Below are 14,159 nucleotides of genomic sequence, written 5' to 3' on the forward strand. Positions count from 1 at the left end.
TTACCTGCAGCTAAGGGGAAATGGCTAAAACCCACCATAGTCCCCTTTTAAATAACGTATCAGCTTCTCTACAGTAGGAAGAAGGAGATGAGAGGAAGCACTCCATACTTCTGAGGTCTACGTTTCTTTTTCTTAATTCTGTACACCTAGAAAGCAGCTGACTAATATTTTACCATTTCATGCATATAACCATGATAGTAAAGAAAGTACAAACACCTAATCTGTAAAACCCATTCCCTGACTTCATTTCAAGTACAGTAATTCCCTCTGCATCTCCAAAATCCAAAAAACTTACCTTGTGCACACTGTAACTCACTCTAAGCTCTCGGTAGCTTTGCCTGGAGAATATGTAACTCACTGTAGCCCCTCCCACAAAGGGAATTGCAAATGGTTCTCTGGGAATGGAAATCTCCTATCTTTTAAGGAAATAAACCCGATTACGTCTGTATAGTTACTTCTCACCTACAGAAAATAAATTCCTGACTAGTGCTGACAATGCTGACAAATGGAAGATAGATGAGAGGTCATGATCAGTGGGAGCATCTGTGCTAGCACAAAATGCTATGCTTCCAATTTTCACTGCTTGGCAACCTGTTAGCTAAAAACAATTGTGATGGCTGAAAAGCTCACCCAGTTTAAAAGAATACTGTTGTCCCAGTCAGACTTTCAGCTAATCTTTGATGGGTTTTTACTTTTAACCGATTGCTGCTTTACATAAGTCACATCAACTAATTCTTCTGGAATCCTTCATAAGCTTCTATCCTGTGCTTAGGCATGGGAATATGCCTTCAGGACATTTCCACAGGATTTCATTCCTGGACATAGAAGGGGTTTTTCTTTTCTTTCTCTGTCCAAAATGTGTCCCAGAATTTGACTTGGTGAAAATGCTCACCAAAGGCAATGGTAGGAGACAGTGAATGAAGTACAGCATGAGAACGCAAACTGCCCTCTGCCCTCCTGATGCTTTTTGCTGACAACTGTATTGATTTCAAAAAGTCAATGCAGCATAAACTCCCATGAACCATCCTGCCTATCTAGCTGGTTGACACTGTTGCAGCCATCACCTGCAGTCAAGGTCAACATCCATATAAAATTCTGCTGAATTGCCCTGAGTGTAATTGCAAGTTGAGATACTGTTCCTGTGTTACACGTGCAGGTTGCATCAGTTGTACGGCTTCAAATAAAAAACCCCAGGTTGTGTATAGTACAGGTGGCTCTCTCCTTCAGGTTCTTCCTGTTCATGCACTTTGCTGCTCTGTAGCTGAAATGATCCTCACCCCATCAGTCTCCACCACTGGTACCTGAGAGACCAATGTATTCCATGGCTTGACATAAAAAGAAGCTTAACAATTTATTGAGAACTAGAACCACAGAAGGACAAGGCATCCAAATGGTCACCACTGCAATGGTCTATCTTTCTGTCTTATTTCCCTCTGTCCCCTTCTTACATTTGGCCAGGTTCTTCTCTCCAGCCTCTGAAAGTCTGCAGTGTGTCTGAGTCACCTATGCAGAGGTGTCCATGCCACTGTGCATGTTCCATGGCACCTGCTGGCTTCCAGCTGCTGCTCCAGAGTGGCCGGCTCTGGGTCCTGCGCTGTGGCACCATGGGCAGCCGTACTCCTCGGGGAGTCACAGAGAGCCCCAGGCCTCTCTGCTCTGGGCAGCAGAATCCCACTCCTGCCATTGCTATAGCAGCACAAGTATGCACACATTTTGTTTCCTGTTGACATCCAACTCAAAATAATTTGTTCATATTTTATAGGGAAACAGAACTCTGCACAGGAATGTTGTATTTGCTTGCTTGAGGAATAACTGCTTTCCTCTCTGGGCTTCTTGGAATGCAAATTTTGCCATTAGCAAAGTTTGCTTGAAGAGGAGCAGATCAAACTACACTGCTGGAAACAGTGTTTCCTGCAGTTTTGGAGTCAAATGTCTTAGGATCCAGCAGCTCAGATAATGTGAAAGAATGAAGCTTGTCCTGCATAGACCTGTGCACCAAGGGGCGTCTAGCAGCATTCCAAAACTCAAACTCACACTTAGCTGGATTAATAATCTGTAGGCTTGTCCCTAATGAACTCTTGAAGCAAAAGGCTTAATACCATTTGTCTCCTAATTTAGCAGGATTTTTTGAAATATCCCTTCACTGAGCTTGTAAAGTATTTTGGAAAATGCTGTTCTTCTGTTTTATCCCTACGAGGTTCATTTTCCAAATTTTTTGTCTAATTTTCTTTTTTCTATACTTACATCATGGCAATATTACGCATCAGATTTGTTTACCAGCATTGATTGGAACAAAGTTTCCTGCTATGCAAATGTTTCTCTACTGCATGAGGCCTCTTCATAAGGCTGTTATTCTGTGATCTATGTGTATGTAAGCCCTAATATTTTATTTGGAAGTCAGTGGAACCTGAATCGCTGTTGCTGTCCTAAATGTGTAGAAAGAAACCACCTCTGCCTTACCTGGCTCTACAAAACAGATTGCATGTTTCTTCCATTATACTTTGTTCAAGTGAATTTCTGGTAGGATCATACACAGGGTTTGAAATAATTGATTTATGAAGAAAAATAATCAGTTTTGCAAGGAAAACATTAGACATATCTTTAAAAATCCAATTTGCCCACAAGCCTTAAAGATGTTATCCTTAAATAAAAGTCTACTTCTTTAAAAGATAAGTGATGCATTGAGTCTTCTCTTCTTTAGCTCTTATTCTGAAGTTTATTTGCATGCAGAAAAAATCTTCACCAAGTTCCATTCTGACAACAGTAACAATGCATTGATCTTTTTTGAAATTAATAAATTCCATACCCTACAAATAGTTCTCTACTTCCATACTGCTTTATTTTCATATTTTGCTAAACATTTGATATATCAATAAAGACAAAGCTGCTATCAAATTGCCAGAGTAACAGACACTTTATTTCTGGTTGGGGTTGCTTTGGTTTTTTAGCACTGTTTTTTAATACCACAATACTAATTTACTGCACTGGGGTTGATATTTTGCGCCCACCCCCCACCACCACCCCTTTTTTTTTTTTCCCCCCTCTCTCTCTCCAGTATTCTGGGTCTCACCAAAAGTGGCAAGGCTTTCATCTCTTAAAAACCTTCAACACAGTTTCTACGTAATGGTCATCTGGTGGGGGTTTCCTTGGGCTGCCAGGCTGCAGGAACTTCTTAATTGTAGGCATATTGCTCATTTTGGTTTTAAATGCCTAAAAATAAATAAATAAATAAATAAATAATAATAAAAAAACCCAAACAACACACAGAGTAAGACAGAAATTCCAGCACACAAAAACGTGATTTACACATCACAGGGAGATGATCAGTTCAGGACTTCCCTGTAGCTCCTGAATATATGCATGCTCAGTAACAAAGTTACCTGCAACTGAGGAAATCCCGACAGCACAGCAGGAATTTTCTCCTCCACTGCTAAAATTGCTTCAATCAGTTGAACATCCGCCCAGCTGAATTTGTTGCCCACGAGAAAGTCTTGGCCATGTTGTTTCAAAACCTGGAGAACACAGGAGAATGTGGGCTGCAGATGAGAATGGGACATATGTTGCCTGGCAGCTAAGCCTCACAGCACAGCTGTAGAGCTGAACAGCATTTAGATCTGAAATTTCAGGGTGGAGTTTTCAGCTGGAAGATGTGAGCCTAAATCAATTCTCTATTGTTGGGGGGAAAAAAATGAGCTCTTGTTCTTTTCATGTTCTAGTACACAGACTACAAAATCTGGTCACTCTGTAATGAGGAATGATGATAGATACTGAGAACAGAGACAAAAATCATATGTTTAAGTAGCCCAATAAGAGTCATAGAATTAAAAATAGGGATAATTGAGGAACTAAGGAGAAACTTAGAGAATTTATAAAACTGCCATTTAGGTATTTCATTTAAAGTTATGTCCAATGTTGATACCAGAAAGAAAACTTGGAAATGCAAAATTACAAAGCTAATCAAGAAAAATCCCTGCCTTTGGGAACAGGTTATGATAGTCATAAGAACTTCTATGATGTTCATCTTTTATTATTGTTTTCCATCAAAATTAGGTGAATGTTACCAAAGTGGGAAATGTTGCCAGATGCATGAATCATGTGGGTTTGGTTTGTTGTTTTTGGAAGTGGGATGTGCAGAAAGCTATGACTATGTTTTACAAAAGTACTCCTAGTCTGTCTATCTGATTTATTTGCAAGGCATTTTTGCATTCTTCCAAATAAACTGTTCCAAATTAAATTAAGTATAGCAGAGAGATATGCTCTAAACAAGTATAAGTATAGAACTATTTCTTCAAGGAAAAAAAAAATCATGTGTGCTTGCTACTTCAGTGACAAGAACATATTGCTTTGTTTCCTTTGTAGATGTTCAAATACCATAGCCTTGACAACACAAGCCAACAAATAGAGGAAAACATGCTGCTGTATTTCCCCTTCTCTGAGACAGCCAAGAAAGCTGAGGATTTGGAACTGACCTGCATTACAGACATGTTCTTATTTTGAACAAACTTTTTTATAATGTAAATACAATATGTATAAACACATCCTTGTTTTCACTTACCTTTTCAAAGACTGGAAAGTATCTGTTAGTTGCCCTCTCCTTAATTGAGTCAAGATTTTTCTCCTTTGCGTCAGGTGGAGAGAAAGGAAACATCAGAATCATTTGCATCAGATCTGATATTCCTTCCACATACATGTCAATCCTATTGATCAGGAAGAGACAGTAGAAAAGAGCACAAAAGTTATTTTATCTGTTTTCCAATTAACTGAGGCAACCTAAAGGAATTTTATACCACCAATATAGTGCCAATTTTCACAGCCAATAAACACAAAGTAAACCTAAATATTTTTCAGAAACAATAAAAGCCTACTTCTATTTAGAAGCATTTCAGAAGCAGTTGTTAAAACATATCATGTTAGCCTTTCTCATACCTTTATACTGGATTTACAGGATAGAATTTGGTTTATATAATGTAGCTATCAGATAACAGATTGCTTATTAAGTGAAAGGCAGTGTTACGTACAGGGCTCTCTCCTTCAAGTCTTTCCCATAGAGATTGTATTTCCCTGCTATGTAGCTGAGGATGGCTCTGGTCTGCACCATCTTCATCCCATCGATCTCAACGAGAGGCACTTGCTGGAACAGCAGGAGTCCATCTAGGGTAGAGTTAGCGTGTTAGTTCCTCCTCACTGCAAGCTGGACAGGAGAGCAAGAGACTGAGCACATTTCTCTTGGAGTGTAGGAGACCACTGATGTCTTGCCCTAACTGTAAAACTCCAGGCAGTAAAGTAACATTGTGGGAAAGATCAAATAGCCTGTATCACACTTCTGTAGCTAGGTCACTGCAGTGCAGCTGGGCCCTGGCTTTACAGCCTCACCAGAGCCTCACTAGCTGCTGGGAGCTGTCACTGCCTGCTCCTTTGCACTTCTGAACCTTGCCTCATGCTGCCAGAAAAAGCCTGAATCATCATTTTCAACCCATGGAATAAGAGGAGCATAAAGATTTTTGTTAAATCTGAATAAAAAAAAAATCCAATTATTTTGAATGTAGATCAATTCCCCATCAGGAACATATGGGTAGAAAGAATGAGAGGGCTAGTACTGCAGCAACACCAAACTTATGGAATAAAGGAAGGAGTCAGGTCACTTTAAACATCATGAAGCTGCAGATCTAGAGGCAGAGGCTGTGACAGCTGTTGGTGTTTAAGTAAGTTTTACACAGTCACTGCAGGACAAGACTTGAAGTGTCCCCATAGATTTTCATTATAGGCCTAGCCTCAGTGCCATTCCACAACAATTTAGGCCTATTAAAAACCATCTTTGTAATCCCATTTTCCACTGGTACTGGTAGGAGCATTTTTCTGAGCCTCCAGTGAGGCATCTCTGAGAGCTAAGTTGACATAGAGATTTAACATTGCAAAGTCAGTCTATTCTAGACCAGTATTGTGTTGGACCGTCTTTGGAGATACCCCCTCCTCCATTTACATACTAAGTGCATCCAGAGAACAATCCTGCCCTGTTTAAAAAAGAAAAAAAAAAAAATCACAGCAAAACTCCAAATCCAAAGAGGCAACTGTCAATTGACTTCTTTTAATTGTTCAATTTTAATCTGTTTGGTGAATCTTTCTTTCAGGTATAACGGTTCGTTTTAACAGGCACATCTGTTTCCTTTTTACTCCATGGAGCTGTTAAAATACCATGCTTGGCTAGAATTAATAAGCCTTCTTCACTTGTTCTATATTATTAACTTACAGTTTCAATTCAAAGAGTAGTTCTCTCTGAAGCAGTGAATAGCTTGTATTTGTTTCTTGTAAAGATTCACAGAAAAATCACATTTTCATGTATTTCCAGAACATACCTCTGCAGCTTAAAGAAGCAGCATTACTTGGTATCTATCTAGCAGAAACAGTAGAATGAGAAGACTAACAGCTCTGCATGGATATTTTTCAGCAGAAAGATGTGAACTGAAAAATAAAATCTTTCTGCCCCTTGACAAAAAGTGATGCAGCAAATGTGACTGAACTAAATACATGGTTTATTTCTTATCTACAGAAAAGAGGAATCCCTCTTAAAACCAGTAGTGGACTGCTTCTCCTCCCTTGTTTTGCAGTGAGAATGAACCACTCCATATAATCGCTGCATGGAACATATATATATATGCAGGATTAAAAGCAGTTTACCAGTAATTTCAGGGGTTGGATTGTGCTGTCCAAAGGTGGTCTGTGGAGCATACATAAAAGCCCAGTCACCTAGACCTACTATTTGCAACCACCAACAAAGCTTGCTGAGATCCAGGTAGCAACCTGGGCAACCTGTGGCTACACAAACTGCACCAGACTTGTCATCCTTTCAGCTACCAGGTGCAGGTCTGCCCAGGCCAAAACTATTTAACACTCAGCCTCCAAAACAGCTGTCTGTCTTCAAGCTGCCTGTTAGGAACAGCCCCTGGCCCAGGCATCTTCATGACACTGCAGAGACATTGCTTAAAGGATCATCAGCTGGTATGGGCCAAAGTCACACTTGAACCAGTCTAATGAGGTGGGTGATGTCTAAACACAGGATGCCCTGGCAGAAAGGGTGTTGGTACGGAGATTAAAAAAAATTAGAGGGAGAAGCAATGTGAAGTTATTTCTGCTGAGCCCTGCCCTGCACAATTGGCAACATTCCAGAGGTCCCTTTATTAGGATCACTAATTTGTCTCTCTTCAACCCACTGTATTAAATCACACTTTTTTCTTTCTTTTCTCACCCTCTAAAGCTCAATGCATAGATATAAAATGCTTGATCTTCTTTATAAAAACTTCCTTATCCTTTTCATGACTATTTAATTTTTCTCTCTGGATTTGGATAAGCTTGGATGCTGTATCCAGGATTATATCACTCTGTCTAGATTACTAGCCTCAAGAAGGACATACATTTGGGCTGTCAGTACCTGTGCTATCATATTTAGAGCTATAACTGGTTTCTTTACACCGCACTGCCCTCCCACTGTCCAAGTCCCAGGCAACTGTACTAGCAAATTTAATTCTCATCTACTTGATACCACTTCTTTTTTATTTTAGCTCTCCTGTCAGAATTTCTTTAAACACAGTTTATGCTTTCTGACCTCAGCCAGAATGCAATCAAGTCCTCTTTAGAGTCTCCTGGTATGTCTTGGCAAGCTCAGCCTGCTGTGAGGTTTCTCTCATGTGACTTGGGCAGCAGGTAAACTGTGGGGTGTGTGCATTCTGTAATGCTCCTCACAGTCCCAACCCCTTCCCCACCCTGGCAGCAAGGGTGGCTGTAGTGGGGTTCACTGCTGGGTTTTATCTGACCAGATATCAAGGGCGGTGGCTGGAGCTACACGCTGGTGTTTAGGAACTGATCTCCTCTCTCCTAAGGCGGACATGAAGTCTTTGCTGCTTTGACCATATCAGGCTTTCCTCAGGTCTCTCTGCTGGCTCCACACTTTTATCTAGGGGAAGCTTCACATCTGAGGCATATTCTGCTTAGAACTGTCACTAATGTGTTCACACAGAGCCTACCATACAGGAAACTGGTTTTCCTGGAGATTTTGGGGCCATGTCAGCCTTTCATTTGGAGACTTATTTAACTGTATTCAGAACCAACATACAGGTAACATCTATACCCATCAACTCAACAACAGCTCAGGCCAGCTGGCTGGCCCCATTCACTCTACTCCACCCTCTCTGCCTATAGAACATGATGGTTACCTCTGAATGACATCTTGGAAATGGCCCTTGGTCTGACACAACTCCCAGATGATGCCTAGGAATTGCTTAGGGAGTGCTATTTGCCATGGACCAAAAATGTGCCAGGAACCATGCTAACAGTTCAACAGCATAGAAATTAAGATGTATTAAATAGAAATGTTTGCCTGTTTAATGTACTACAATAAAGACAGTCACAGAAGCTATGGCCTTTAGCTTATAGGAACTATATGGCACTGGAAATAACAAGTTATTCAGAACTAGCATTGCAGTATTCAAGGTGTGCACCTAGAAGTTTGCATTGGTTTAAATAAACTATTTTTAAACCACAAATTGGAGAAATATTTTCAGGAACCAAACCTCAGGTCTTGGGATTCTTACCTTTGATTAACTTCTCATATTGTTCTTTTGTTTGCAAAAAAACCTCTTCAAACTAAAAAGGAGAGAGAATAGCATTATCCTGCTGTATTCAAACACTTTTTTTCTCTAAGTGACTGCACATAACCATGCACGGAACACTGAGTCATGTAAAACGTTATGGGCCAGATCTTCAACTGCTCTGAATGAGCCCAGATGTCCTGAGGATCCCACACCCACCCTGACAGCTGATGGGGAGCAGAAAGGCCTGGCCACTTCTGCATCAGGGCACTAATTCAGAAATAACCTAAATGCAGGTAGAAACAAGAGTGCAGGTATCTACAGGAGCAAGACAGGTTGGAGCCAATGTCAATGAAAGCACAAGGTAAATCAAATATTTCTAACCCCACCCCAGTTAACAACACTCTTCTATTACACACACTGTAACTGCAAATTAATAAGACTAAGTTAAGGTGGTTTTGCATGGCTAGAAAAGTCAGATTAATCATAATGAAAGACCCTTAAGTAATTTTTTCAGAGTATTGATACTAGCCCTAATAAACTGTAAGCTCAGCTGAGTTTGCATCCCAAATATTAACCACCAAACAATGTAGTTACAAAAATACAGTCCCACTGGCCAAATGAATTTCACCACCCTTATGCAGCTGTTTATCCTCCACATGCATATTAAATTGTTTCTCAGTGAAGCCAGCTGAGAACACCAGTCTTTAGCACTGTACCAAATGTGAACCCACCTCCACGCCGGCTGCTGCCAACAGCCATCGTACGGGCTCCATTCGCCCCCTTCCATTCAGGTAGGTGAGCCTGGGCTTCCCCGACATGCTCCTGAGCTCCTGGTTCCCTGAAAAAAATACTAAGCAGAAAACAGTATCTCTTAAAACTGGTGTAAGCACCATTAGTTTGAGGGGAGAGTGGACCTTTCATTCTCACTATGCCTGTTGAAGTTTAAACTTCATCTGCCTTAAAACATGGGAGATGGACCAATGGCACCATACCACCTCTGCTAGGAAAGGAAAGATGTGTGAACCTGTAAAGCTTCCCCAGTGCTACTAGGGAGGTTTGTTATGATTATAAGCAAACACAGACATGTTTAAACAAGTGGTATAAGTCCCTAACTACAAGGGGAACCTTGCTGCATTTTAATACAATTATACAAAGGCACTGAAAATCCTACCACATCCTCAGGAAGTTACTCACCCTCATTGACATCATTCTCATTGAAAAGATGAAAAGAAGTTAAAGGAAAACATGTTTTACTGGTATAGTAAACTTTGTCTAGCTTTATTAGCCGTATATGCATTTTGCAGCTTCAGCTGCAGTCTGCTTCTTTCCTCAAATAGGGGTAAATGAATTGTTAATATTCCCTTTGTTCTGCGAAATAGGATAAGCTTCCTTGGCCATCCTGTCTCCTTGCTGCTTTTGGCAGCCTTGAGGTGTCCCTTAAAGCCAAATCTGGAAGCATTGGCTTTGGGTGCTCCTAAAAGTAATCCCCAGGGCTCAGGGAACTGGCACATGGAGGCTGTCTGACACTTGCTGTAGCATCACCTCTCTCAGAGTGTGCAGCAGAGACAGTATGTTTGTATTGAGCTGTTTCATATGTAGGGACAAGCAGCTGGACTCTCCGTGCTGACACTTCAGTATAAGTATTTCCAAATTCAGGCCTTCATTTCTCTGCGCTTCACTGGCCTAATTACCAAAAGAACAGGACTATCAGTTCCCTTCACAAAGATATTTGTATCATACACTAATGACTGGAAGAAAAAAACCCTTTAAAATAGATGTTCTAATCATGTCCTAATGGCTCAGAGTAGAGTGCCTCAATTAAAAAAAATAATTTTACAGATGACTCCAGTTTTCTCAGAGCTAAAAGCCAAAGCTGCAACATTATGTCTGCCACACTTTGCATTCACTTGACATTTCTCATTTGAACTGGGCTCGGTACACTCTAGTGTATGTTTTCTTCAAGTCACAGTGCTTTGTAAGTGTACTTAAAGTACATTTGGAACATATTTTGCCAATACTTGATTTTAAAGAACAAGATCAAGAGTTCTCCCTTGAGCAATTTCAGTAAGAACAAAGTCATGTTACTAGAATAAGTAGGGATATTTTGGGTAATTTAGAAAATATAATCCAAATACACATTAAAGAAAAAAAGTATAATGTTCAGTTTTAAAGTGTCACTAGCTGTTTCTAATTACAATGTTTTGCCTCTAGGACAGTGTTTTATTAATTTCTGCACATTGTGTGACTAGTTTTCACTGTAGGGCAGCTTATCTACATAGTTCACAACAGCTAACTAATGCCTCTCTTATTATCATACTTGTCAGATATGTTGCACCCATATAATTTCAACACACACATTGCCCCACCCTGTAAGGTGCAGAAACTTAGAGTAAATAAGACTTTTAACTAAAAAAGCCAATGACTGCAATACCAAGCATATGAAACTTAAACCTCTCGGAAAAATTATCTATTGCCTGCAGAACAAAAGTACAGGGAGTAAAAGGCTTTAGGTATCATTTTACACGACCAAGAAATTCTAAGGGGCTTTAAATTATATGAGAAGAGCAAAGACAAATGAAGAATTAAAACTTGTCATCAGATTCTTTTTTTTTTTTTTAATTAAGAGTATCTCTATCAGCTCTAAGTGGATTTTAGTTGTCTTAAGCTTCCAACACAGGGAAAAAAAAAAAAAAAAAACAAACAAAACACAACACCTTGTTTTTTGGTTAAAAGTCTCCTCAATCTTTAGACTCACTAAATTTATCTTCATTTATTATACAGGGACCTGACACTGGTAGCTCACATACAGGCAGCTACTTTCAGTTCGTGGGTCTTGACCAGAGTATTGCCTGAGAGCTCGGTTTAGTTGCCCGTTCCTATGTGACCACTGACTCTTGAGATTCCCTAAAGGTCAGCAGATACAACCTTGACTTACTAAAAACCAGGCAACTTTTTCTACTTTAAATCTGCAAACCACTTTATCCAGACTCACTGTGCCTTTTTGCATCTGCAGAAGTGTTTAGCTGACACAGCCAAGGCTCCCTGAGGACTTCTCTCAGATCTCCACTATTTTTCTAGCTTTAGTAAAAGACTTGCAGGATGAAGTGTTTAAAAAAGTTGATCTATTTTTGATAGAGTATGTTGATGCTTTATTAGTAACGAAGCAATCTCGTATAATTGTCACCCATTCCTTACTGTTTGTTTCAGCTGGAAAGGGTCTCTCCACAGAAGTTACAACTTTTATAAAAGAAGTGTAGAATATTTGGATTATCTGCTAAATTCTTCAGCAAAAGGAGTAGTGTTTATCTGAAAACCATATTAAAATCATTCAAACTCTTCCAAAACCAGCTACTAAAAACAAATGCTTTTCAAGAGCTGTAGGATTCTGCCACCCCCAGATAAATCATTCAAGAAAATAGCAAAACCCCTGATACCAATTATTACCCAAGATGATGGAGAACCATTCAATGGACAACTGACAAGGTAAAAACATTCAAGCTGTTGAAGCAAGATGCAATTTTCATGGACTACCAGACTATGCACAAGAAGGGTAAGGAATGGCCTCAGGGACGGTAACTAACACACTGAACCTTGCTACTCTTACTATTTTCACCTGGGGAAGGAACTCCACAATCGTGTAGTAACCACTCATGAAGCATAAAAGGCTCAAGCAGATTTAACAGATGTCCTGTTTCTAAATCCCATTCTGGAACTGTTTGTTGTGGGCAGTCATATCATCTGAGTAGCAACCGGGTTATTGAATAACTGCTGTGAATGATGCAGTGGAGGCTTCACCACTCAGTCTGAGGCTGAGTGCACAAACAGCTGAATTAATTGCATTAACAAATGTCTATCAGCTGTACAAAGAAAAGATTGTAAATATTTATCCTGTTTCTCAATATGCATTTGGAGTGTGCCATGCTACTGGGCAGTTAATAGAAGATGTATGGGTTTGTAACTTACGATGGAAAGAAAATATCACATGCTTCACAAATTACTCAGCTGTTAAAAACTATAAACTTGCCAGAGAAACTTGCTATCATTCATCAGCCAGACCATAGCAGCAGAAGGGCAAATAAAGATATAGAAAATGGTCTAAGAGATACTGCTTCTAAAGGCACAGCAACACAGCTGTCCGAAAAAGGGGGCTTACAAGCAGTCCAATAGTCTGAGCTGGTGCTGTTTGCCCCTGAAAAGATATGTCTGACGACTACTCCTACTGAAGAAATTGACTCTTGCAAAAGACAAAACCAAAGTTTCCCAGGGAATGTGGAGAACAGATGTGGAAAACCTTCCTATTTTACCTAAGTAATACCTGATTCTCAAAGCAAAAATGCACCACAATTTTGGGACTACTGCACTAGCCCAGACACTGCTGAAAAACTGGTTCATGTCAGGAATTTATGCTGCGGCCAAATAAATAATTGCATTTTGTATGCACTACCCTAACATCTAGCAAAGACCTCAACAAAAAATTTGACTATATACAAATGTTCTTATTGTTTTTCTATAAACTCCGTATTTCCATCCTATTTCCCAGTGAGCCTTAAAAATATGCCTGTCCTGAATTTCTCTGGGTATGCATCTCAGGGATGCAAGAACAATTTAAGAGGACATGGCCTTCCAGAAACAGCAGTACCTGCATTCATCATGAAGTGCCCTTTAGCCCTGGAGACGGGATCAAAGTCCAGCATACCCAGTGGGCCGGCTTTCCTGCTCAAACCCAGAAGAGACCAACACGGTCTAGAGACTTGCACTATGTTCTCCTGCACACTTTCACCCTCCCACACTTTCTCCTGGCTGCCTTGCTCAGCTCAGGATTGCACTGCAGGATTCATTTCCTGGTTAAAACATGTCTTTCTCTGGCATTCTCTCTCCTACAGCTTTCCACTGGTGAGTAAATATCAAGCCATGCTTAGTCTATCCAGCACACAAACTAAAGAGAGCAGAGAATTTACATTACCCCAGCAAATTTGGAAGTAGCTTCACTTAAAATAATCACTCAAATGCTTTAAGAAAAAGGAATTTCTAAGTCAGTCCTTACCTTCTGACCTTAACTCAGTCACCACCCAGCACAGGCAGGTTCCCCAGGGCTGTTTAAACTTTGCAGTTGAGGGGAGTTGCCAGCCATACCCAATTAGAGAGAAAAACTCCCAAAGCTTTTAAGCAGACACTACCCAATTTAAAGGCGTATGGCTCTGAAAATTGACACCCAGGGCAGACACTTGTCAGTTTGCTGGTTTCACTAGACCATGAAGGTAACCTCCTAGTTTCTATGGTAGCCATCTATTTGAACTGAATTTTGGTGGCGTGTTAGCCAAATACAAGAGCAAGACATGATGAACTGAGAAAATTATAGATTTTTCTAGGTCTTATTTAGGGTATTTAAAGACACACCACTGAAGTTTCTAGGTTTGTTTCACTATTTAGCAGTAACCCAGGTTTTTTATTTTCAGTGCTGAATGGCACAAAAAAAGTTACCCAAGGTATGGGATAACAGTGCTCCATTACTTTAAAATATAGTATCAAGCTTACTTAGTGATAACTTGATAACTTGAGTTTTTGTCATAACCT

The 14,159-nt window shown here is 40.0% G+C and overlaps 2 protein-coding genes across 2 annotated transcripts in view; both read right to left on the reverse strand.

Moving 5' to 3' along the window:
• LOC114072278 (glutathione S-transferase-like) overlaps positions 1-354 on the reverse strand; it is an 8,832-nt gene extending 8,478 nt beyond the window's left edge. The window contains exon 1 of the mRNA XM_027910193.1: positions 296-354. The gene's annotated coding sequence lies outside the window, so the exon portion shown is untranslated. The remainder of the gene's footprint in view (positions 1-295) is intronic.
• A 2,696-nt stretch (positions 355-3,050) lies between these two features.
• On the reverse strand, positions 3,051-13,758 carry LOC114072277 (glutathione S-transferase A4-like). Its single transcript, XM_027910192.1, has 7 exons — positions 13,630-13,758; positions 9,317-9,435; positions 8,586-8,637; positions 5,019-5,151; positions 4,556-4,697; positions 3,381-3,512; positions 3,051-3,210 (listed from the first exon to the last, which is right to left on the reverse strand). Exons 2-7 carry the CDS (start codon positions 9,401-9,403, stop codon positions 3,088-3,090), a joined length of 669 nt encoding a protein of 222 aa, XP_027765993.1. The 5' UTR covers positions 9,404-9,435; positions 13,630-13,758; the 3' UTR covers positions 3,051-3,087.
• Positions 13,759-14,159: the final 401 nt, after the last annotated feature.

The sequence above is a fragment of the Empidonax traillii genome, unplaced genomic scaffold (assembly GCF_003031625.1).
Source record: "Empidonax traillii isolate 1590-97213 ecotype Southwest subspecies unplaced genomic scaffold, ASM303162v1 scaffold2891:size26640, whole genome shotgun sequence".
NCBI classification, from domain to species: Eukaryota; Metazoa; Chordata; class Aves; order Passeriformes; family Tyrannidae; genus Empidonax; species Empidonax traillii.

Excerpts from the sequence above, each read along its gene's own strand:
- LOC114072277 (XM_027910192.1), bottom strand. The coding sequence starts at position 9,403 with ATGTCGGGGAAGCCCAGGCTCACCTACCTGAATGGAAGGGGGCGAATG. Across the intron at positions 8,638-9,316 it reads TGGCAGCAGCCGGCGTGGAG|TTTGAAGAGGTTTTTTTGCA; the intron begins GTGGGTTCACAT and ends TCTCCTTTTTAG. Across the intron at positions 3,513-4,555 it reads ACTTTCCAGTCTTTGAAAAG|GTTTTGAAACAACATGGCCA; the intron begins GTAAGTGAAAAC and ends TGTGTTCTCCAG.